Source organism: Kogia breviceps, chromosome 3, assembly GCF_026419965.1.
Source record: "Kogia breviceps isolate mKogBre1 chromosome 3, mKogBre1 haplotype 1, whole genome shotgun sequence".
NCBI classification, from domain to species: domain Eukaryota; kingdom Metazoa; phylum Chordata; class Mammalia; order Artiodactyla; family Physeteridae; genus Kogia; species Kogia breviceps.
The window spans coordinates 144,768,763-144,795,427 of record NC_081312.1 but is presented as its reverse complement, the minus strand read 5'-3'; the positions used below and the strand labels follow the sequence as shown (position 1 = coordinate 144,795,427).

Sequence of the window (26,665 nt, the reverse complement as noted above, 5' to 3'; positions counted from 1 at the left end):
ATTGGGAGAAATTGGGTACAGGATATATAGGAACTTTATGTATTTTTCTTACAACTTCATATGAATCTATAATTATCTCAATAAAAATTTCAATGAACAAAAAGCAACAGCAAGTACTGATGTGGACACAAAGCCACTGGAATTCTTATACATTACTTGAGGAAATGAAAAGTAGCACAGTAACTCTGGAAAATGATTTGGCAGTTTCTTATAAAATGAAACTTACACATACCATATGACCCAACCATCCTACTATCAGATATCTATCCAAGAGAAATGAAAATTTATGTTCATACAAAAGTTTATATTCAGTTTTATTCACATTTGCCCAAAACTGGAAACCACTCAAATTTACTTCATACTGTGAATGGATAAACAAACTGTGGTACATCCATATAAGAGAATACTACTATACCATTCAGCAATTAAAATGAATGATTTATGCAACAACACAAAATCTTAAATTTGTTTTGCTAAGTGAAAGAAGTCAGACCCAAAAGGTGACATATTACATAATTCCATTTATATGATACTATGGAAAAGATAAACCTGTTGGACAAAAAAGAAATCAATGGTTTCCAGGGACTGGGGGGTGGTGTGAGTGGCTGACTATAAAGAGGAAGCATGAGGGGACTTTTGGTGTGATGGATTGCTTTGTATGACATTGTGATGGTGGAAACAGTAATCTATGCATTTGCCAAAATCCATAGAACTGTACATAACAAAGAATGAATTTTATAATATGCAAATTTTAAATGAAATCAACTAGTACATCCATACTATGTACTACTACTTAATAATAAAAAGGAATAAACTGTTGACACATCCAACAACATGGATGAATTTCAAGAGCATTATGTGGAGTGAAAAAAGCCTATTCTAAAGGTTACAGACAAAAAAAAATGGTTCTGAAGAACTTAGGGGCAGGACAGGAATAAAGACACAGATGTAGAGAATGGACTTGAGGACACAGGGAGGGGGAAGGATAAGCTGGGATGAAGTGAGAGAGTGGCATGGACATATATACACTACCAAACGTAAAATAGACAGCTAGTAGGAAGCAGCCGCATAGCACCGGGAGATTAGCTCGGTGCTTTGTGACCACCTCGAGGGGTGGGATAGGGAGGGTGGGAGGGAGACGCAAGAGGGAGGAGATATGGGGATATATGTATATGTATAGCTGATTCACTTTGTTATAAAGCAGAAACTAACACACCATTGTAAAGCAATTGCAAAGCAATTATACTCCAATAAAGATGTTTAAAAAAATAAATAAATAAAGGTTATAGACTTATGATTCCACATATGTATGGAATCACATGCAGGACTGTTTATACAACATCCTTTTTTAAAAATAACATTCTTGAAATAACAAAATTATAAAGACGGAGAACAAATTAGTGATCACCAGGCATTGTGGGGTTTGAAGGAAGTGTGTGACAATAATGGGGTAGCATGAATGAGGTCTTGGTGGTGATGGAATAGTTCTGTACCTTGAATGAGGTGGTGATTGCATAAATCTACACATGTAATAAAATGACACAGAAATATATACGCATAACATAGCAATGTCATTTTACAGGGTTGATATATTACAGTTGTGTAAGATGTAACCATTGGGGGAAACTGCCCAAGGGCACAGTGGACCTCTCTGCACTATCTTTGCACCTTCCCAAGGATATGTAATTATTTCAACATTAAAAAAAAAAGAAATCATTCAGATGTGGGGAGGACAATGGAATGCAGACTATAACAAATTAACTGTATTAAAAATCAATCACAAAAAAACCAACCAAACAAAAATCAATCAAATAACCACAATGGAGGAGATAGGTAGGAGTGGACATAAGTAACTTTGGAAAGAAGTTCGACTAGATATTGCAAGGCTAAAGACACAAAGAACTGTACCCAAGTCTGTATTGTAGTAAGTAAATTTGTTGTTCACAAGAGTGCAGGTGAGCAATTCTGAAACTATTTGTATTCTAGGGTTGAAAGAATAAATAAATATATTGTAGATAATGAGAGCCAGCTTTCTTTTTGTTGGGAGAATGCAATTACAAATAAGGAAAGGGGAAACACGAAAATGACCCATGTGGTGGCAGACTGGAGTCACCAGTACCAACTCAGGCTCATGGGTTTTTTTATTAATAAGTACATGCAGACAGACACACAAATGTAAACACAGATGTGTGTGTATGGTTATTTTCTATTTTGTTTTCTAGTTCTTTCCACCTAGAGGGAGCAGAGCAGTAAAACACCAGTAATAATGAACACGTCCATCATTCAGACCTTGGTTTCTAAATACCATTTTCCAATAAAAGGAACCAAGTCTTCTAAGAGAACTGGTTGATTCCAAGGCCAGGGAAGAATAAGTGAGCCTGGAATATCTTGTGGTGCCAGAAAGCAAGTAAACTGCATGTGTAGAGAGGGTCACGTGGCAGGGAATGTCAGCAACCTCTGGGAGATGAAAACTTCAGGCTTACAACTACAAGAACATGAACTCTGCTGACAACTTAAACGGGCCGAGAAGAGGCCCCAAGATCCAGATGAGAATGCATCCCAGGCAAGACCTTGATTTCAGCCTTGTGAGACCAAGCAGACAATCCAGCTACACCATGCCTGGACTTCTGACCTACAAAAATTGTGAGGTAATAAATGGATATTGTTTTAAGCCACTAAGTTTGTGGAAGTTTGTTACACAGCAACAGAAAACTAATATAACAAATGAACTCTAGCCTTCAAAATTGTCAAGGTCATGAAAGACAGAAAAAAAGGGAGGAACTCACAGAATGGAGGAGACTTAGAGGAGACTAAGGACACCTGACAACTAAATGCAATTTGTGATACTGGAACAACAACAAAAAGGTGTCAGTGAAGGAACTGATGAAATCCAAATAAATCTCACAGTTTAGTTAATAGTATTGTGGCAAGGCTAATTTCTTCATTTTGATAATTATTCTATGATTATGTTAGATGGTAACATAAAGTGAAGTCAGGTCAAGGGTATTATTTTTGCAACTATTCTGTAAAACCAAACTTACCTCAAAAAGTTAAAAATATGCATATGTCCAAGTTCTATCTGCTGAAAAGACTTGGAACCAATATAATAAGCATATATAACACCCAAGAGTAATAAGCATATCTAAACTCAAAATTGTCTCTAAATATTATTTCCACTAAATGATAATAGAACTCCTTGGTACAATGGCCAATTCCAGGTATGAAGCAAGAAGTTTACAAGATGAACCTTGTATTAGGGTTTTCCAGAGAAACAGAAACAATATAATAAGGAATTGGCTCAAGCAATTATGGAAGCAGGCAAGTCCCAAGATCTGCAGGATTAGTTGGAAAGCTGGAGACAGAAGCCAGCCAATAGTTTAGTTCCAGTCTAAGGTCAAAGGCGTGAGAGCCACTGGTGTAGTTCCTGTCTGAAGGCTGGCAGGCTTGAGACTCAGTAAGAGCTGTTTCAGTTCCAAATCTGCTTTACTCAGACTATTAATTTAAATGTTAATCTCATCCAAAAACATCCAAAATAATGGCTGACCAAATATCTGGGCACCCCATGGCCCAGTCAAGCTGGCACGTAAAATTAACCATGCCTAGCCTGTAACACTGTATTCTGACAAAAAGCAAGGAAGCTACCACAAATTAAGGGAGTCTTGTCAAAAGGACACAGAAGCAATAAAAGGGCATCCATTGGCCAAATGTTAGGACAATCTGAGCATGAAAAAGAAAAATAAATACAATTAATTCAAGTATATAAAGGCCCATGACTCCAAAAAAAATATTTTTAAAAAGAGAAAAAGTCCAAAGCTCAAGAAAACAAAATTTTAAAAAGCAACATAGGCATACACCAATGGAAGTGACTAGGGCACTAATTCTTGCTCTGAAAATTATTTATCTCCTTTTCCAGTAAAAACTATATCTCAGGGTACCAAATTACAGTGGTTGATGAGGGAAAGTTCTTTACAGAGGAATTGCAGCTAATTAAATGTGAAAGGAACAACAAAATTAGAAAATCAGTGTTTTACAACCCCTAATAATGAAAAAGATTCATTGGTGAAACCAAAGATTAAAGTTTGATGGGGATCTTTACAATGGAGGAACCAGGCTGTCTCATTAAACCCACTAATCAACATTAGCATCAACATCAGCACCAGTATGTGCCTGCTGGTGGGATAAAATATCAAGGATAGCATTGCCATGGAGTCACTGCCAAAAGAGTTGTACCTAAATCTAATCATGCCCTTAGGGCTAACTTTCATTTAGAGGAAATATAAGAGATAGGGGAACAAAGTAAAGGAACCACTGAGGAAGCAAATAAATAAATTCAGAAAGTGGGATATCCTATTAAACAACTGGCCTAAATTCTTTAACAAGTTAAAAACATGAAGTTAAAAAAAAAGCACAGGGAAGGGTTTAGATTAAAAGGGAACTGACATAACCAAATACACTGGATAAACCTTGTTTGGATCCAATTAAAACAAACCAACTGTAAAAGCAGTCTTCTGACATGACACAATCACAGAAATTTGATTATGGAATGGTATTAAATGATACCTTGAATTTATTTATTGATAATTCTATCAGATAAGATAATGGCATTATGCTGCTGCTATATAAAAATAAATCCATATTTTGTAAGATGTATACTGAAGTATACAAGAGAGAGTTGTTATGATATCTGGGGTTTTCTTTAAAATTAAAGAAAAAATAAGAATAAAAAGAATAGGCAAAAAAATCTAATCCCGAGGATCTTCTTGCTCAGGGTTAAAAAGTCATGTCTAAGCTTCTGGAATTTGAAACTCAGAAGGATGAATGCCACTTTTAAAACTTGGTTTTCCCAGTCCCCACAATATCTTACAAAATGTTGAACATATAGCAGACACTCAAAAAATACTGAAATATCAGAACATCTTTTTCACATTTATGAGAACTCATTTCTTTTCTTGTTGGTTTCCCTTTTTCTACCCCCCTCATCCCTTAAAATATGCACTGAAAAACTGTCTCCACACTTTAGTAGTTACATACCTACACGTTATACCTGAATTTTTCAAGGCAGTATTTCAAAATCAAAAATACAAGTAAATTCATAGCTAATAAATATGTGTTCATTTTCTACCACTTAATGTACATGTTTAATCTCAATAAATTCAAAAAAGGTATTCTTAAATTTTTGTCTTTAGAATTTTAGGGAAAGCAAGAGAATTATACTTATGTGAACAAAACTGTGGAAGTTAGTAATTATGGATTTCATATTTATGAAAAAAAATAGTGCCTCTTCCAGGCACTATTCTAAGTGCTTTGCCTGTATTAGCTGATTAATTACTAAAACAATCCTATGAAGTAGGTACTATTATTCTTCTCACTTTCTAGATGGGACAAAGAAAGTAAAAGCAAACTACCCAAGGTTCCACAGCTAACATATAGCAGTACTAGGACTCAAGATACACAGTCCAGTTCCAAAACCCCAGCTCTTTACCACTACACTGGGCTGACTCACTGGGAGGCATCCTTTGCCTGATACTTAGTCTCTCTACTCAATTCCAGTTGGCTTTCATTGTTTCCAAAGAGAAAATGAAGGGAAAAAAATGATGTAAAAATGAATAGTAAAACTTACCTTTTGAATGGCCTCTTCCATATCCAACTCAAATTGTTCATTCTGTAATAATCTGAGGAACCTTTTGTGCTCAGCCCGGTCATCATTCTCATTCTGCACCGTTTGGTCCCTGATTTGATTCTGTAGCCTTTGTAGTGCCTCGACATGCAATTTTTTGCAATAGTTTACATCTACTAATTTCTGATGCCTTTCACTAAAGCTCAGAGTTCTCCTTTTGGAAGCCTAAAATGGAGAGCAGAGGGGGGAAAGCATACTTTGGTGCTCCAGAATCTAATTTTTAAAAATATATTGATGTAGCCCCAGAAACAAATGAAATGAAGATAGCTAACAGTAAAACATGAAAGGCTTTTGGCTTCCTTCCTAAATTCAAAGAAATATATCATAATAAAAAAGCAAATGTCAGGTAAATACATGATATCAATGAAGCAGGTACTATTAGTGTTCCCCATCTTATATATGAGGCATGAATAGTTAATGCAACTTGACCCAAGTTTCCTCAGCTAATAAACAGCCATACTAGAATTCAAAGATGTGCAGCTGAGCTCTATAGACCCAGCTCTTTACCATTACGCAGGGAATTCCTCCTCATTCCACCCTCTACCCCTTCCCCCTTGGCTGTAAAGTGAGGTTCAAAAGCTGGTCATGTCAACCTGGAAGAAATGGACAAATTCTTAGAAAAGCACAACCTGCCAAGACTGAACCAAGAAGAAATAGAAAATATAAACAGACCAATCACAAGCACTGAAATTGAAACTGTGATTAAAAATCTTCCAACAAACAAAAGCCCAGGACCAGATGGCATCACAGGTGAATTCTATTAAACATTTAGAGAAGAGCCAAAACCTATCCTTCTAAAACTCTTCCAAAAGATAGCAGAGGGAGGAACACTCCCAAACTCATTCTATGAGGCCACCATCACCCTGATACCAAAACCAGACAAAGATGTCACAAAAAAAGAAAACTACAGGCCAGTATCACTGGTGAACACAGGTGCAAAAATCCTCAACAAAATACTAGCAAACAGAATCCAACAGCACTTTAAAAGGATCATACACTATGATCAAGTGGGGTTTATCCCAGGAATGCAAGGATTCTTCAATATACGCAAATCAATCAATGTGATACACGATATTAACAAACTGAAGGAGAAAAAACATACGTAATCTCAATAGATGCACAAAAATCTTTCGACAAAATTCAACACCCATTTATGATAAAAACCCTCCAAAAAGTAGGCATAGAGGGAACTTACCTCAACATAATAAAGGCCATATATGACAAACCCACAGCCAACCTCATCCTCAATGGTGAAAAACTGAAACCATTTCCACTAAGATCAGGAACAAGACAAGGTTGCCCACTCTCACCACTATTATTCAACATTGTTTTGGAAGTTTTAGCCACAGCAATCGGAGAAGGAAAAGAAATAAAAGGAATCCACATTGGAAAAGAAGAAGTAAAGCTGTCACTGTTTGCAGATAACATGATACTATACATAGAGAATCCTAAAGATGCTACCAGAAAACCACTAGAGCTAATCAATGCATTTGGTAAAGCTGCAGGATACAAAATTAATGCACAGAAATCTCTTGCATTCCTATACACTAATGATGAAAAATCTGAAAGAGAAATTAAGGAAACACTCCCATTTACCACTGCAACAAAAAGAATAAAATACATAGGAATAAACCTACCTAAGGAGACAAAAGACCTGTATGCAGCAAACTGTAAGACATCGATGAAAGAAATTAAAGATGATACAAACAGATGGAGAGATATACCATGTTCTTGGATTTGAAGAATCAATAATGTGAAAATGACTATAATATCCAAAGCAATCTACAGATTCAATGCAATCCCTATCAAATTACCAATGGCATTTTTTACAGAACTAGAACAAAAAATCTTAAAATTTGTTTGGAGACACAAAAGATCCCGAATAGCCAGAGCAATCTTGAGAAAGAAAAACAGAGCTGGAGGAATCAGACTCCCTGACTTCAGACTATACCATGAAGCTACAGTAATCAAGACAATATGATACTGGCAGAAAAACAGAAATATAGATCAATGGAACAGGCTAGAAAGCCCAGAGATAAACCCACACACCTTTGGTCAACTAATCTATGACAAAGGAGGTAAGGATATACAGTGGAGAAAAGACAGTCTTCAATAAGTGGTGCTGGGAAAACTGTACAGCTACATGTAAAAGAATGAAATTAGAACACTCCCTAACACCATACACAAAATCAAACTCAAAATGGATTAAAGACCTAAATGTAAGACCGGACACTATAAAACTCTTAGGGGAAGACATAGGAAGAACACTCTTTGACATAAATCACAGCCAGATCTTTTTTGACTCACCTCCTAGAGTAACGGAAATAAAAACAAAAATAAACAAATGGGACCTAATGAAACTTAAAAGCTTTTGCACAGCAAAGGAAACTATAAACAAGATGAAAAGACAACCCTCAGAATGGGAGAAAATGTTTGCAAACGAATCAACGGACAAAGTATTAATCTCCAAAATATATAAACAGCTCATGCAGCTCAATATTAAAAAGACAAACAACCCAATCCAAAAAGGGGCAGAAAACCTAAACAGACATTTCTCCAAGGAAGATATACAGATTGCCAACAAACACATGAAAGGATGCTCAACATCACTAATCATTAGAGAAATGCAAATCAAAACCACAATGAGGTATCACCTCACACCAGTCAGAATGGCCATCATCAAAAAATCTACAAACAATAGATGCTGGAGAGGGCGTGGAGAAAAGGGAACCCGCTTGCACTTTTGGTGGGAATGTAAATTGATACAACCACTATGGAGAACAGTATGGAGGTTCCTTAAAAAACTAAAAATAGGGGCTTCCCTCGTGGCGCAGTGGTTGAGAGTCCACCTGCCTATGCAGGGGACGCGGGTTCGTGCCCCGGTCCGGGAAGATCCCACATGCCGCGCAGCAGCTAGGCCCGTGAGCCATGGCGGCTGAGCCTGCACGTCCGGAGCCTGTGCTCCGCCGCAACGGGAGAGGCTACAACAGTGAGAGGCCCACGTACCGCAAAAAAAAAAAAAAAAAAAAAAAAACTAAAAATAGAACTACCATATGACCCAGCAATCCCACTACTGGGCATATACCCTGAGAAAACCATAATTCAAAAAGAGTTCATGTACCACAATGTTCATTGCAGCACTATTTACAATAGCCAGGACATTGAAGCCACCTAAGTGTCCATCGACAGATGAATCAATAAACAAGATGTGGCACATATATACAATTGAATATTACTCTGCCATCAAAAGAAATGAAATTAAGTTATTTGTAGTGAGGTGGATGTACCTAGAATACTACTGAGAATAGTAATACTCCTAATACTACCGAGAATAGTAGTGATGTTCTCTGTCTGTCATACAGAGTGAAGTAAGTCAGAAAGAGAAAAACAAATACCATATGCTAACACATATATATGGAATCTTAAAAGAAAAAAAATGGTTCTGAAGAACCTAGGGGCAGGACAGGAATAAAGATACAGACTTGAGGACACGGGGAGGGGGAAGGGTAAGCTGGCACGAAGTGAGAGAGTGGCATGGACTTATAAGCTACCAAATGTAAAATAGATAGCTAGTAGGAAGCAGCTGCATAGCACAGGGAGATCAGCTCGGTGCTTTGTGACCACCTGGAGGGGTGGGATAGGGAGGGTGGGAGGGAGATGCAAGAGGGAGGGGATATGGGGATATATGTATACATATAGCTGATTCACTTTGTTATACAGCAGAAACTAACACAACACTGTAAAGCAATTATACTCCAATAAAGATGTTTTAAAAGTCACGTTTTTCTAATATACATTTAATAGGTCAACCCGCTGCTATTTATTCATTTGCTCTCTCCTGGACCTTCATTTCCACTCATTTGCTCAGCGGTTCTTAAACATTTCCCAAATTTCCAGATCTGTGGGAAGCAAGATTTTTACCGGGCCGATTTAAAATACTGTGGAGAAATGCGAAAAAAGGCTGGAAGCCACCAGGAGCGTCCCTTAAATAATAGCACCTGAGGTCTCTGAAAGCAAATACGAGTTTCGCATTTTATTCTCAGATTGGGCACTTCAAATCCTTTTTGAGAAGCAGTTTGGCTCTACACTAGAATTAAATCAATAGACAACCAAGTAGTCCCTTAAATAATAGCACCTGAGGTCTCTGAAAGCAAATACGAGTTTCCCACTTTATTCTCAGATTGGGCACTTCAAATCCTTTTTTAGAAGCAGGCTGGCTCTAAACTAGAATTAAATCAACAGACAACCAACTAGTTTTGAGACCCCCGACAGGCTCACCATCTCGGCCGACGAAACTCCCCCTCTCCCGCTCTGGCGGCCACCAACTCAGGCGGTAAACCAAGACGCCAGCAGAGCTCTCCGGTTTTCAAACGGTTTCCCGGCAACTGTCGCCGCAGCGCGCCAGCCACCCGCGAAGACCACCGCCTCCCATTGGGCGCAGCCCTATCCAATGAGCGCTGAGCTTCTTGGGAGGCTTGGCAGAGCGGTTACTTCCGTAAGTTTTTTTTATTTTGTTTTTGTTTTTCCATAAATTTTAAGGAGACGGTGAGAAGAAGTCCAGATATGTCCTGAGGCAAGCCCTTTGCAGTCTGTTAGGGGCCAAGATTTCCCTCAAGCCACTATCTGTCGGTTTGGTGGAGTTGGGAGCCAAGCTGAGGTGTGCAAACTGTTTACAGAGAAATACGGCAAACTCCTGTCTAAGACATGAGGCCAAAGCCACTTTCCGTGCACAGAACTTACTGCCGCCTCAATGCAGGTTCTGCAGGGTTGATGACGGCATTCGTCCTCGGCAGTGGACGTGCGGTCACGATCTCCCTAGCTGAGTAACTGTGCACTGTGGGGGACCCACAGAAGCTGTTGGTAAATTGGGGAAATAAAATATATGGGCCACATGGATCTTATTCTATGTAATACAAGGTCCAGGTACCAATGAGAGAGCAGACAGATGATGGCAGGATTTGGGTTAGGTTTATTTTATTGTTAAGTTAAACACTGAAGTCCATTTAAAATGGAAGAACTTAAGAACAGGAATGGGTCAGAGAAATTACTCAAATATATTGATTTTAGATATGACATATTTACAGAAATCTTGTCCAAACTGAAAAAAAAATTTTAAGGTAGTTAGCATGTGAACTTGGCTTAGTTTGCGCTAATTTGAAGTCCATCTTTTGTAGCAATATGTCTGCTTAAAGATTAGTTAAAAATAGGACTTATGGTTTCAAGCTCCAAAATATAAAAAACTTGGAAGTTATCAACTCCCTCCTTACTACCAGATAAAGCTGGATAAACTCAAAACTAATGACTTTTCTTGCCTTCCTCATAAAACTGAGGTCACAGGGCAACCCATCACCCTGAAATGTGGGGAGGGGTAAATCCAGAGAGTCACAGTCAAGACCTCCTTACATGGAGCAGAAGCCCCTGAAGCCATGAATTAGGAATAATTAAATGGTAATTTTGATGGATTGCTGGAGACTGAGTACGGACTAGAATCAATGAAACTAGTGGGGGCTGCCTTGTTAGGGAGGCCTCCACACTTCTCTGGGTTTTGTCTCCAGGAATCTCACCAGGTTCTCACGATGAAGAACCGAAAAAGATCTCCCATGGTCCTGGCAGGAGGCTGAGAAGAAGAATCATTGTGAAATATGTCCAGAGCCTTCTCCACAATAAAGGCCTACTTTACAGAGGAAAAGATTTTACCAGAGCCTTATTCTGCCTGGAGCAAGGACATTTCTCTGCCTCCAGCTTTCCTGTCTCACCTAAGTGGACAAAGGGGATCTAAGAAATATTCGTGAAGGTCACAGCCCAGGGACACAGCTCTACCAAAAGACTTAACCATAAAACCATAAAATGCTTCCCCTTTCCCACACTTTATCACCCCACCAACAATGCTCCAGTGTAATAACAGTTGATTACAGCTGGAAGTCCTTCAAAACACACTCTAACAAGGAATTCTTAGGGAATCCGAAGACAGCAGGAGACAAAAACAAAAACAGGAATCTGAAGCCTCTGGAAGCTACAGCAAACATTAAACACAGCTTAACTCTTAGCCATATAATAAAAAAAACCTCACTCTAAAGCCCTGTTTACCTCAGTTCCTGTTACCCAATATACCATGTCCACCTTTCAACAAATTACAAGGCTAAAGGCAGATTGTTAAGAGGCAAGGGAAAGCACAGTCTGAAAAGCAAAGTAAGCATAGAACTAGACTCAGCTCTTACACACATTTGGAAATTAAACAGGAATTTTAAATAACTATGATTAATATGCTAAGGGATCTGACAGACAATGTGGACCACATACAAAAACAGAAGAGTAATTTAAGCAGAGACATGGAAATGGAAGAATCCAAAGGAAATTCTAGAAATCAAAAACACTGTAACAAATGAGGAATGCCTTTAATAGGATATCAGTAGACTGGACACCACTGAAGAGAGAATCCGTGAGCTTGAAGATATGTCAATAGAACCCTCCCAAACTGAAATGCAAAGAGATTAATAGCAAATAGATAACCCTAATGAGCTTTTAGACCTCACCTTAGACTCAAATTGTTTTCTAACATCAGAAGGGACTTGTGCAAGTGTATGTGTGTGTGTGTGTATAGGGAGAATATTGTCAATGTTTCTGTCTTTTGGGAGTCTTATAAACCCAGTTACTACAAAAGTAAAATTGACAACAGGGTGTGTACAATACAAAACACTTTGAAACCAGGATGTAACTATTATTTGCATTTAATCCCGTTAGTCTAGCAACTTCCAAAAGAACTCTGAAAATCATGGCTTACGTATAGCTTCTCTTAAAGTAGCCTCTAATTAAACCTTGTTGACTGGGCTGTCAGCAGAAATTTTGTTGTTGTTGTTTTGAACACTAATGTATCCCAAGCATTTAAAATAGTGCTTGGCATATAGTAAGTGATAAATAAATATTTGTTAAATGAACAAATGACTGAAATTATATTACTGTTATGCACACAAGAGAAAGCTCTACCAGAAATAACTTTGAAGAAATATTGTTCTTTGTCAGTTTTATTTTATGTTTTCAAAGAGAAAACTTTTGGTTTTATAAATTTTTTTCTATTGTTTTTTTATTTACAAGTCTATTGTTTTCTGCTCTTACCATCATTATTTTCTTCTGAGTTTGCTTTGGGTTTAATTTGCTCTTCTTTTTATAGTTTCATAAGGTGAAAGCTTAAATCTTTAACACCATTCTTCTTTTCAAATATAAATGTATAACTTATATTTCCCTCTAAGCCCTGCTTTAGCTGCCTCCCACAGATTATGATATGTTGTGCATTCTCATTTGTTCAATTCAGAATATTCAGAGACTTTGTCTTTGACCCATGAATTATTTAGAGGCGTTTTGTTAACTTTCCAAACATTTCAGATTGTCCAGGTGTCTTTTTGTTATTGATTTCTAGTTTAATTCCATTATGGTCAGAGAACACACTCTGTATGATTTCAAATCTTTTTAATTGAGGTTTGTTTTATTGTTCAGAATACTGTCTGTTCTGGTTAATGTTTCATGTGTCCTTGAAAAGAATATGTATTCTGATGTTTTGGGTGAGATGTTCAATAAGGTCAAGTTGATTGAGAATGCTGTTCAGGTATTCTATATCCTTACTGTATTCCTATCGATTTGCTTTATTAATTACTGAGAGGAGTGTCGAGGTCATCAAGAGTAACTGTGGATTTACTTATTTCTCTTTTCAGTTCTTTTTTTGCTGCATGTGTTTTAAAGTTCTATTGTTAGATGTATACACCTTTAGGATTATTATTATGTCCTAAAAATATTTTGACATTAACATTCTGAAATGACCCTCTTTTTCCCTGGTGATAGTCTTTGTTCTGAAGTCTTTTTGATATTAATGTAGGCACTCCAGATTTTATTTAACTAGTGTTTACATAATATATCTTTCTCCTTGCTTTTACTTTTAATGTGTCTTTATATTTAAAATGGCTTTCCTGTAGATAGTGTATAGTTGGGTGTTACTTTTTAATTCAATCTGACAATCACCATCCTTTAATTGGTGTGTTTATGCCATTTATATCTACATATCATTATGGATATTATGCATGGATATCTACAATTTTGCAAATTTTAAAATATTTGTTGCATCTGTTATTGATTCATTTTCTCTTCTTTTTCATGCTTCTTTTTGATTATTTTTTGTAATTCCATTTTATTTTCATTATCAGCTTATTATTTATACCTCTTTATTTTTTAGTGATTGCCCTAAGATTTACTATATATATGTATATATGTGTGTGTGTGTGTGTGTGTATATATATATATATATACACATATATATATATACACTTTACAACAGTTTAATTTCAATTCCTCCATCCCATCTTTTGTGTTATTGTTATCATATATTTTATTTACATATATAAATCCACAATACATAGGTTTCCACATATGTTAGGTGATTTGATAGTGTCGTGAAGTTCTCAAATGCTCCTGTTTTTTTCCTCCTCCAATCTTTCTATCTTTGTGTTTCAGTTTAGGTAATTTTTATTGCTACATCTTCTAATTTTCTGACTCTTTCCCCAGCTATGTCAAGTCTTCTGATGAGCCTGTCAAAGGCATTCTTCATGTTCATTACTATTTTGTTTTTATCTAATATTTCCATTATCTCTTTCTTAGACCTTCCACTTTGTCAGCTAAAAATACCCATCTTTTCACATATATTGTCTATCTTTTCCATTAGAGACTTTAGTATATTAATTATAGTATTTCAATTTTTCTGATAGTTTCACCATCTGGGTCATATGAGTTTTGTTCTGTTGACTGCTTCACCTTTGTACACTTTTTACAGTGTTTTTTCTCGGTTTTGTGTGTGTGTGTGTGTCTCATACTTTTTGATTGAATGCCAGATATCATGTGTAAGACAGCAGAGACTGAGGTAAGTCATATTTATGCCTGGCAATAGCACACCTATTCTCCTACAGTGAATGTAGGAGGTTGACTCTGTATAGTCAGAAGTTGAGCTGGATTTGAACTTTGTGTTGCTTCGATTATCTTCAGTGCACCACTGTCTTCAAATTTCTCTCATGTTATCTTGTGCTTATGTTGGGAGCTGGTTTTCCAGATTGCTTCTCTCAACATTCCTGACTCACCCTTAGCTTTAGGCCTTCCCTGTGTTGCTGCATGTCAGAGGTTCTCTCCATACTCATCTCCCTGCCCAGTAGATTGCTCTTCTTTGTTGCTCCTGCTTACTAGCCAGGAGGTGGGAGGAAGGGGGCTCTCTGTTATCTTGATCCAGTCTCAGCATTTTAGACAGGTCTTGGCACACTAGGTCTCTGGTGTCTCATACTGGAAAAACTTTCCTTAATGATAAGAATTCACAGTTTTCTTTTGACCTTTAAAGAATGTCTAAAACCATCAACCTGACCTGTAAAGGCTTATGTATCTAGCCCTTCAGGTTTCTTCTTCAAACTCTGGCCAAAATGGACTTCTCTGAGCTTTTTCTTGTCAGAGGGCCTTTGTATGTGTGGGCTTCTGTCATTAATATGCATATGTGATGACAAAGTCCACCAGCTGTCTTGCCAATGAGATAACACATGCTCTGGATGGCAGAGCAGAAAAAGAGAAGGAGCCTTGCTTCTTTATGACCACAGAGCTACCACACCAGCCCTGGGCTGCCTAACTCATGACCTCATTTTATCTGACAGAAAAGTAAACTAATTTGTCTAAGCCTCTGTGTCCTCTTCTCCACCTGGGATTCTATTACAGTGATCCAAATGCAATTCCTAACTCAAACAACCACTATCTCGGTTTAATTTCATGGGTGAAAATGATTAAGAAAAACAAAACATTTTGCAGCATTAATTGCCTTTTTAAATCAAAATCAATGTTTGATTTTAAAGATTATTAGTAGTTAAAGTGGAAAACCTCTAATTTCCTTTCTCACATTTTCCTCTCTCCCTTCTTTATTTTCTAGAAGCTACTAGCCAGTTTCCTTTCTTTAATCCCTGTGATCTCAGAGTCTTGACTGCAATTTTTAATTCTTGGTTTTGCTCTCCAAAATATCCATGCAACATGTTTGTCTAGTAATTCGATAACCCAGAGTCATGTCATTGCTATCTAAAAATTGGCACTTGCCATCTGCCTTTACAAGGATTAAATCACTAGCCACTGCAGTAACTGACCTTCAATACACCCTGAAAGGAGTTCAGGGTGGAGATCAGGAATGAGGCACTCTGTGCTCTGGGAACAACTAGCAGAACAGGGCTTCAGATAGTTAGAAACTTTCAGGAGAAGATTTTATGAGCCCAAATACTTGCATCTTCTCATATGCAGTAAGACACTAAAATCATTAACAGAGACATCTGCTCCTCATGACTAGCAGCAACCTTCACGAGACTAGCAGTCAAGTTTACTTTTTACAAAAAAAAGTAAACTTGACTGCATGTATCCACCTCCACTAAAATCACCTATAATACTGACCTTCCCCTCCACCTCTTCAGAGAAGTTCCTCAGAGCTATTTGGGATGCTGTCTCCAGGCTATAGCCCTCATTTTTCCCCAAATAAAACTTAACTCACAGCTCTTACATTGTGCATTTTTTTCAGTTGACATCATTTACAAATTGGATAAAAATGCGTTTCGTATTTTCAAATACTTCATAGATAAAAATGCTGAGTAAGACTGGGAGAACACAAAGCCCTGATATGCACTACTAGAGTATCTCTCCAGGTGGAACTAGATCAGCAAACTTTGAGTACGATCATTCAACAATTTACCAATGCACTAATTTTACTAATATACTACCAATATTTCTATACCCTTCTATAAGAATATAATGAGGGAATTCTCCAAAAAGACGTCTCTAAAGTCTAGATACATTATGATTTCTTCATTTCCTTATCTACCTAACACAATCTAATTAATTGCTTGGCATCCAAATGACAAATTCTTTGGTTGCATACGTAGACTCAAGTCAACATAATTTATCTGCAATGCTCACACGTCAATAAATATAAATGTCTTTGAAACATTAACAGGGTACAAATATGATCTTTAAATGTTTAGTTACTTGATGAAGGTAAGCTCTATCATGTACAATGGACTTCTAAATCACAATAGGATATTAGTTTTTGCAAGGAAATATTTGTAACTTTGAGACTACTCATTAATCAAATACACAAAGTATGTCACTCATCGATATATAGATTATCTGTTTCATCAGGCAGTTAAAAATATCAATACTATTTGCTTCTTAAAACATGCAATTAACATTTCATAACATCACACACAGCAATAGTTTAAATGCAGTACTAATTGTCTAGATTTACCAAAATATGGTTAGCACAGAGCCCTGAACATAGCATAGCTTAATAAATATCCATTGAAGGATTAACATTATATTTAGAATGTACTAATTTGAGTGTTAGGTTGATTAGAAGGGTAATTCAGGTAGGGAATCTATTATGTGGTGGTGGGAGAAGCACTGCATTCAGTTAGTACAAATAAACTAAAGGGAAGCCATGTAGGTCATCAGAAGTTATGAGAGACACAAAGAAGGATTCGTGGAATGGTTGCCACACTTTTAATCACAATAGTGAGGGGGAGCTGAATAAAACAAATAGGATTCTGACCAAGTACAATTCAAGTTCTCAGTTATAGAATATTCACACTGTACTCCCGGTTGCCCTAGTAAAGGGACCTCTACCTTAAGGTAATGGCATTATAATAAGAACAAAGTGTACTAATGAAGAAACAGTGATTAACGATCGAGCCATACATAATCAAGTTAAAACATGCAACAGTCACCTTGAAGGAAATTGTGGTTAAAAGGTATATACACTTGACCCTTGAACAACATGGGTTTGAACTGAAAAGGTCTACATATACAGGGATTTTTTTCAATAGATACATACAGTACTACAGGATCATTGGTTGGTTGAATCCACAGATGCAGAACCACGGGCACCGTGGGCTGTATACGGGACTTAAACATCTGTGGATTTTGGTATCCAGGGCAGGTCCTGGAACCAGGTCCCTGCAGATACCCAAGGACCCCTGTATATGGCAAAGACTGAGACCATGAGAAAAAGAATACAAAGCATGAATAAAAAGCTTCCGTTGAGCCTTGAAAGAGTTTCTGGGAGCTGCAAACCTTTTGCTCCCCTCTCTCCTTGAGCCATTGGTCACATGATTGCATATCAGCGTTACCTCTACTGCTCTACTCATTGGCAATACTGTCTAAGAGGAACAGAGAGAAGGTTACTCTCTTGGTGTTGTGTATAAATTGACTTGAGATGAAGCCTGCTGCAGATTTCTTGACATAACCATCTCCTCAAAGTGTTAGGCTCCTTGAAGTGACGGTAAGAGATGAGGATCAGTTCAGGATATAACAGGTTTAATAGCATAGAAGTTGTTAATTCCTAATGGTGAAATGTCATGCAGCATTACAAAGTATTTTAGCAAACATGTATGTTTTTCATTTATTTTGCTTCTCTAACTGAGGATCTTTGACCCTAAATGGAATTTTAGTTATAGCTCCTTGTGTCTAGTCCCCACATGGGTATTGTAGAAAGATTCTACAATAATTTATGCTATTTAATAGGGGGTCTGCCAGAGAAAAAGATTTTTGGCCTGACTGTTCATTTAAAACAAAGACAAATTTAATCAATTGCAACGATTAACTGATTTTATCTGAAGAAAATTAGCCTAAAGTTTTTTTTTAACTAATAGTCTTTGCTTTTTAGTCAGTTTTAGGTTTATGGAAAAACTGATAGAATACAGAGAGTTCCCATATGTGCCCTCTTCCCTTCACACCCACACAATTTCCACTATGATTAGCACCATACATTTGTTACAGTTGACGAGCCAATATTGATACATTTTTCATTACAGTCCATAGTTTACATCAGAGTTCACTCTTTGTTTTGTGCAGGTCTATATGGATTTTGACAAGTGCATTATGTCGTGTATCCACCATTACAATATCATGCAGAATAGTTTCACTGCTCTGAAATGCCCTGTGGTCCACCTATTCATCCTTCCCTCCTTCCACCCAAACCTCTGGAAACTACTAATCTTTCTACTGTCTCTATAGTTTGCCTTTTCCGGAATGTCATATAGTTGGAATCATACAGTATATAGCCTTTTCAGACTGACTTCTTTCTTTAGTAATATGCATTTAAGGTTCCTCCGTGTCTTTTCATGGCTTGATAGAGCATTTATTTTTATCACTGAATAATATTCCATTGTATGGCTTCTTAAAAAACAATTATAAGCCCACATGCCTAGAGCTCGTGCTCCGCAACAAGAGAAACCACAGCAATAAGAAGCCCGTGTACCACAACAAAGAGTAGCCCCCGCTCGCCGCAACTAGAGAAAGCCCGCATGCAGCAACGAAGACCCAACGCAGCCAAAAATAAAAAATAAAATAAATAAATTTTTAAAATATATTTTAAAAAAACCAATTATCCCATTTAAAGATGTCTCATGATAAATTATTACTATTATAAATGATATGTCATTGTTAAGGATGGATTTATGCCCTCCCAGAATTAAGGGGAAATCTCATTGTTCATTTCCCTTTGGGATATAGCTTTTCACTTACAGGTCTAGACTAAAGGTCTAGATTACTGAAGGGAAAAAGCTTTCCCTGATAATAAATGATGGATTATACTGATTAATGTTCCCCAATAGTTACAACATAAAAGGGTTGAACATAGCAGAGGTGCTGATATGAAATAAGGCATGTTAATAGGTATACACTGTAAGTTCTAACTATGCAGGAGAAATTATTTACAAAATTGTATTGCTTTATAAAATGAAGCAATTAGAACAAAACAATTTTTCTTTTGTTCAGAAAAATGCCCAAATCTAATCTAATTTGCTGCAGCTGGACACCACCTGCAGATGACTGTTTAAGTACTCTGAACATTACACACTTATCTTTTAAATATTGATAATGCCATTTTTCATTTCCTTGACATGAAATCCCACAGGGAATAATTATGCTAATAAACCTTAATGATTCTTGCAAATAAATGATCAAACCAAATTGCTACTGTTGATTTATATTAATGGATGCCTTTAGGATGAGATTTGCCAGTACGGTGCTGCCTCTTGAATCTCAATTCATCTTATTTAGCTGAAGAGCATACATAGTTTGTTAAATAGATGGAGTGTTTAAAATATAATGTGTTTGTGCAGTTTTTGCACTTCATAATGTTCAAGCATTACCAATTTGCCTTGTGGCAAATCTGCATTTAATGGTTTCATCGTATATAACTTCCTTTTGTACTTTTTCTCTCTGTTATATGCAGTTAGGAAATGACTACGTTCTGGTTGATTCAGAATAGGCCAGTTTCCATGTGTTGAATCTGATTGTTCTGTTAAGACAGTGAAATCTGTTTCTAGATATTTTAGCCACCATAAGCTGGGAATCACACTGACTATGTGAGGATGGGATCAAGTGTCACATAATTGTTTGGGGTGGGGGGAAGGGCACTATTAAATGGCTTATTTGTTGCCCCATTTAAACCTCGAGTAGTGGGTCTCTTCCTCTCCTGCTCTCCCACTTTCACTCTTGCTCTGGCACCCTCACCCACCAAGTCTACAGGGACCAGGAAGTTGCTGACTTTGTAAATTCTGAAGTAAAACTGGAAAATAACTGCAGAATTGCTATATACTCATTTCCAGGGCTGGCGAACACTACACAGAAAGAAGGCTTATTCGTTGTAGATACGAACACAATTTTATCTGGGTAATTTTGTAAAAAGCCACTTTTGTTTAAAATACCATATAATTGGGAAAAAATTACCTTCATCCAGATAATTGCCTCAAATGTCCTTTTTTTGTGCCTTGAACGTCAAATTCTAAGCACAGGAGAAAAACAAAGTAGAGACAAACAGGTATAGGCACAGAATTGAAGGAAAGTGATGTAAATTAGTAGTAAAATAGGGGATTGGAATATATAAAAAATCATGTATACATAAACAGGGTATGGAACTTGTGATATGAAGTAACAGTTGCTTCGGGATTTATTTGTCCAGTGTCACAGTGCACAGAGACTGTAATTTGGTTAGTGGTGAAGCAAAGATGACCACAGCATTGTGAAGAGCAGAGGCATCCACTTCTGAATTATAAAGCTCTTAATGATTTTTAAAAGTATATGTATACATATTAATATATATGTAAATTACCTTTAAAAAGGTATTTTTTTCATTTCTTAGCTTTAGAAAAAGTGCCTAATTTGATCAAACTTGGCACATGTATGGCAATTTTTTCTAATTAAAAATTAACAAGCGCTTCCCTGGTGGCGCACTGGTTGAGAGTCCACCTGCCGATGCAGGGGACACGAGTTCGTGCCCTGGTCCAGGAAGATCCCACATGCCGCGGAGCGGCTGGGCCCGTGAGCCATGGCCGCTGAGCCTGCGCATCCGGAGCCTGTGCTCCGCAATGGGAGAGGCCACAACAGTGAGAGGCCCGCGTACCAAACACACACACAAAAAAAATTAACAAGACTCCAACTTACAAACCACTAAATGCATTATTATATTCATTGTAAAATTTTCTAATTTAGCAAAAAATTAGGGGTGATTGAAATATGCAATGATAAAGGAATGATTAAAGTAAATCATAGCACGTCAGCTATGTACCTAGAGAAATGTGGGTGTGTCTGGAGGGCTGGAGGGCAGGCCAGGGAGAAGTGATTTGTGGGGAGCCTAAGCACCCTCACAGGAAAGGAGAATGACTGGGCACTCAGAACCTGAGGAGTAACTCTAAGGTCCTAGGGGAAGAAGAGGGACACAGTAACCCTCCAGGAGGAATGGCAGATGAAGAAGGCAGCCCCCTGCGGAGGGGGTCAAAGGATCCAAGCTGGCTGCGGGAACCTGGAGCCAGGCAGAGAAGTACTGGTACAAGGCTGTTTCCATTGTTCTGTCCTCAGACCCAGCCCTGCTAGGTCCATTGCTGGAGGGGAGGGAGGAGTAGGGAGTGTGAGGGGGAAAGAGAGAAAGAGAGAAGCTGTATCCATCAAGTGACAGAGCTAACAGAAAAGAATGGTCCAGAAATTCTCTAACAAGCTTACCTTGAGGTAATAGATGGCAACGTGTATACGGAAATGTAGTGGAAAACAGTTCATATTAGAAAGTATTATCCTGGTACCTTATCATCTATTGAGCATCTACTACATGCCAGTCACTTCGTATATAATTGTCTATAATCATCAGAACAACCCAGTTCGTTTTACAAATGCAGAAAACAAGATTCAGAAGAAACAAGTTGCCAAGTTCACAGACAGGGCCAATAGTGGAACAGAGTTTTGTACCAAGTCTGTCTCCCCAGCTCATGCTCTTTTCATGAGTTCAGAATTTTTCAAACTGTGGATCACGAACAGTATTTAAATAGAAATAGAATAGCCTGAAAAATATTAGAGGGCGTCAAATCTAGTAAGACGGGTATTGTTTTGTGAAACTTCAGTTATTGAAGGAAAGAACGCATGTACATATTGGATCATGATGTAAAATGTTTCTCACTATGGGTCAAGCTCAAAAAAGTTTAAAAACTACTGAATTGGATCACATTGCCTCTCTTTCCCAATCTTAGGAGATGCTCTTCACTTCTGAATTATAGCAAATTTCTCATTTTATGGAATGTTTTTCCACAAACGATACCAGTCCTTTCAACGACTATGGATTAGTATATCAAGATGATCCTCATTTATTCTTCCCTATGCAAACCTAACCTTCAGTTTTGTTAAAATATGCATTATAATTAATGGCTATAATAAAATGCATATGTTAACAATAGACCATAGATTACATAACACACTTTTAATTTATACATAAGAAAATATGTAATATACTAATGGTATATACATTACAGTTTATGTTCTGCATAGGATTTATAGAACAAGAATAGTAACTATTTACTGAGTATCCAGTACTCTTTGATTTGTGTCCAGATAAGGAATAACAATTATGTTTTTTCAGAGGCAGAAACTTCCCCATTTTGGAAATGGTGAGTGCTAGGGGAAACTTATCCAGGCATAAAGCCTGTGCCTGGAGAGAAGGTAAACAATGGTTTCAATCCTAATTTTAGAAGCAGTCATGCCAAGGATTCCAATATTAGATAAGCAGATACATTTATGGGATTCCAGGCAACAGATCCTTCCTTCCATCTAACCCATCTCCCTGGAGACTGTTAGTAAGCTTACTAAATTTGCTTGGTCTTCCATGCAGTGCTTCTTGCCCACATACCAACATGGGGTTCAACACAGAGAGGGGAAAACCTTTATTATCATAGGTTTCGGTATACAAGATACTACGGGGAGAATGACAGAATAACCAGGAAAACAAGGTGACTATGGCCTGCAAGGAATTATCAGACATAAAAGTAGCCAAAAAAGGAAGAATAAAGGAATGAATAGAGCCAGAAGTGAAAGAACATATTTCCTTGCTTTCTATGATTACTTAATGTTTCACTGGATCTCTAGTTTTTTCTATATTAATATACCCAGGGCAACAGTTATCTGCTGTACATCTCTCTATAATACAATCCTGTTCCTTAGGGTTTTCCTTTCCTCATAGATATACCTAAGAAATAGCAAAATTACAGCCCACTAAAGCCAACCCAGCCCCTTAGTTCTTTAAAATCCATTATAGTACCTAGCATCTGGTGACCTGAATTAAGCTAATGTATTTTACTGAATCTACAATACATCAGTGGTAGGATGCACCGTTATTTTATTCATCAGTAAAGAAGAAAAAAATTCTGCCAATTAAATTGGCACATCATCAATTTTAAGACCTATCCCAATTTTAGAAAGGTTAAAATGAAAAAAAAAGTTTAGCTTAGAATCTATGAAACATGGAATTTTTTCATGAAGGAGCACAGTTAAGGAATTATAATAATGGGAACGACAACAACCAAACAGAAACAATTACTACGCAGCCCTCACCAGCAGAGTAGTATCCTAATTCTTTTTCAAGTTATTTTTTTTACCCCTCCTTGGCATCAACCAGGGCAATTGTTATACTCTGCATCAGCTAGGGTCTTTTGAGATGCAGCTGCCAAGACAGAATTGGTCTGTCAAGACATTTATTTTGGGAAGGGCCTATAAAGGATGAAAGAGGAGGGGAAGTAGAGGTAAGCAGGGAGAGCCTTCAGAATTGCTACAGATCTGACACCTGTAAAAGGAAAGAGGAAACAAAAAAGGAGGAGCCTCAAACTGCAGCACAATTGAGAAAGTCTCTGCCAGGCCAATGGGGAGTCCCCAAGCAAAAACTCTGCATTAGAGGTGTCCCATGTTGGGCCCAGAACACCCAGCCATGCTCAGGCATTGGCTGGGAGCAGCTTCGGGAGAGCGAGGGCTCAGCATGAATGCTGCTGAGATCCAAATGCAGAGCAACTGGAGGTTCTCGTACACCCACTACCCTTGCAGCAGGTTCTCTTAAAGGGAGATTTGAGCAGAACACCTCGTGGCTGCCACACTTGACACAAGTCATGCCTCCATGCTTCCCACAATTACAGTAGCTGTCTCATTTCTGCTGATCTTCTCATATGTCATCTTTGTTATCATAGCTACCAGACTGATAACTTCTCGAAAAATACTCTGCATACCAGCTTTTTCTACTTACGTCTTACAATCAGGCCCATAGAATCCTTAAGGGATGGCATGGCTTGCAAGTTACCATCAGGATTACATATCACTCACACCGTCAAATTGGGACCCCTATTTTTCCACAAGTCCACAAAGGGCTGCTCTTCTGTCTCCAGGAGTGTGTAGACGAGGACGGGGCCCCTCCCACTCCCCCTTTGCTGCACAAACATTATGGAGCAGGCTTCAAATTTTAAAAACGGAGGCTTGGAAATCCTTCCAAGGAGATATTCGTGAGATGAATTCCCAGAAAAACCCATGTTCAAATAATATTTCATGATCAGATGCAAAGAAACTCATAAAAGCTTTAAGGATGCAATATGAACCTATTTACAGGACTCAGTGGCAAGAACAGACAGTACCTTTGACCTTGAACAAATCATTTAACCTCCCTGATGTGTGTTTCCTCATCTATAAAATGAACAGAGTAGTCTAGATGATCCTTGAGGCCTCTTTAGCACTAACATTATATGAAATAAAAGTCAGCTTAGAGATTAATTGGGTTTCTCAGCCTCAAGCAATTAATTACACTGTCGCTGCCCTTTAACAGACCCATCACGGAAGAAAATTACATTCAACTGATAGATTCTAATCTTCACCAATTCATGGTGATTTTAAGTCCAACACTATTTTTTAAGATTTGCAAATTAATCCTTTCAAAACAGGTTCAATAGCATCCTGGGCAAGGAATGTGACTTGACAGACATAATACTAAGGCCGTTCTTTTCCATTAAAAAAAAAAGTCTTCGTGGTGACATTGTTGTTGTTTTTTTTTTGCATTCAGAACCTCAGCAGGAACTCTACCAGAGTTTTATAAAATTAGATAGACAGTGGTTTTGTGAAATTCTTTTTTTTTTTTCTTGCGGTATGCGGGCCTCCCACTGCTGTGGCCTCTCCCGCTGCGGAGCACAGGCCCCGGACACGCAGGCCCAGCGGCCACGGCTCACGGGTCCAGCCGCTCCACGGCATGTGGGATCTTCCCGGACCGGGGCACGAACCCGTGTCCCCTGCATCAGCAGGTGGACTCCCAACCACTGTGCCACCAGGGAAGCCCCTTGTGAAATTCTTTACCAATTTCTGAAGTGCTCAGGGATATATGATCAGGGATTTTAGTTCTGTCCACACCTACTTCATCTAATTCCATTATGTTTTTCTTATTCTTTGGCTTCTGAGTTTCCATAAATAACCTTTACCTTGGGTCAACATTGAATTACTAGTAGAAAAGATGTTGGTAAATTTTCTAGCAAAAATATAAACAAAAACAAACAAAAAAACCCCCACAGTTTCAATTTCCCATTAATAAGGAAATATTTTATGTTATCCTCCTTTTAACATCTATTCATTTAAACAATGCTTTATTTTCCTACTTTTCCCTTAAATATTACAGTCATATCTAGTTTAGATTTTAAAACTTAGATCCCACAACTTTTAGTTTCTTGAACTTTGATTGCTGGTATCTAGTTGCTACTTTTATATCATGTCCACTTACATTGGTAATATTTATGACATACAGAAAGGTATGAAGAATAATATGATACCCATGTTTTCATACAACATAAGCAAAACTATGGAAGCTGGTTTGTGCACTTGTAAACATCACCCTGTCTCATTTTGTCCTTCTAGAGATAACACTGTTCTGTATTTAATAGCATTTATCATTCTCATGCAAGTCTTTATACTTTTAATACCATGAATCAATTCAATCTCTGAAAAAAATATATTATTTTGCATGCTTTAATGATAAAACTGAGCCATACTTCTGCAAATAGCTTTTAATTCCACATTGTGCTTGTGAAATTACATGGTAGTACACATACATCTACTTTATTTGTTTTCTCCAAGCTCTGGCTTATATTTTTACTTTCTCTAAGATCCCTTTTAATGCACAGAAATTTTAAGTCCAATGTAGTCAAATCTATCAATTGCTTCCTTTATGTCTTATGGGGGGGGTGCTTTATTTAAACAATCCTTTAATAATGTGCGTTCATAAAGCTTTTCATGATCTATCTATTAATTCACCTAGAATTTACATATCTTTTATATAATGTGATATAAGTATACAATTTTATTATTCTTTTGTCCATATGGATAACCATTGTCCCAGCATCGTCTTCCCCTAATAATTTACAGTGCACCAATTTCATGGTTATTTAATTACTATATGTTTCCTATAATACTTTTATATAATACTATTACTATGTAAAATTATAATAATATTTGACCAGATTTGCTGTTCTTCAAACTTCTTTGGCTATTCTCTGCCCTCAGTTCATATATATATGAACTCCTAACCCTAAAGGCAAGGGGAAGAGGCAATTTTCCAGAACCCAAAGTAAAAAACTGCTACTTTGATGGCAGCTGGGACCTTAG

General features: G+C 37.5%; 1 protein-coding gene across 4 annotated transcripts in view; it reads right to left on the bottom strand.

Moving 5' to 3' along the window:
• MNS1 (meiosis specific nuclear structural 1) overlaps positions 1 to 26,665 on the bottom strand; it is a 93,047-nt gene that overhangs the window by 54,519 nt on the left and 11,863 nt on the right. The window contains exons 1-2 of one of the 4 annotated variants that reach the window (XM_059056266.2): positions 9,956 to 10,080; positions 5,621 to 5,842 (exon numbers count right to left, since the gene is read on the bottom strand). The exons of 1 other annotated variant lie outside the window; for it this stretch is intronic. In XM_059056266.2, the coding sequence (XP_058912249.1) occupies positions 5,621 to 5,842; positions 9,956 to 9,958 (225 nt within the window). In that variant the 5' untranslated portion in view covers positions 9,959 to 10,080. Of the gene's footprint in view, positions 1 to 5,620; positions 5,843 to 9,955; positions 10,082 to 26,665 lie in introns of those variants that run through there. 2 more of the 4 variants (XM_067029790.1, XM_059056267.2) reach the window with 2 other exon arrangements.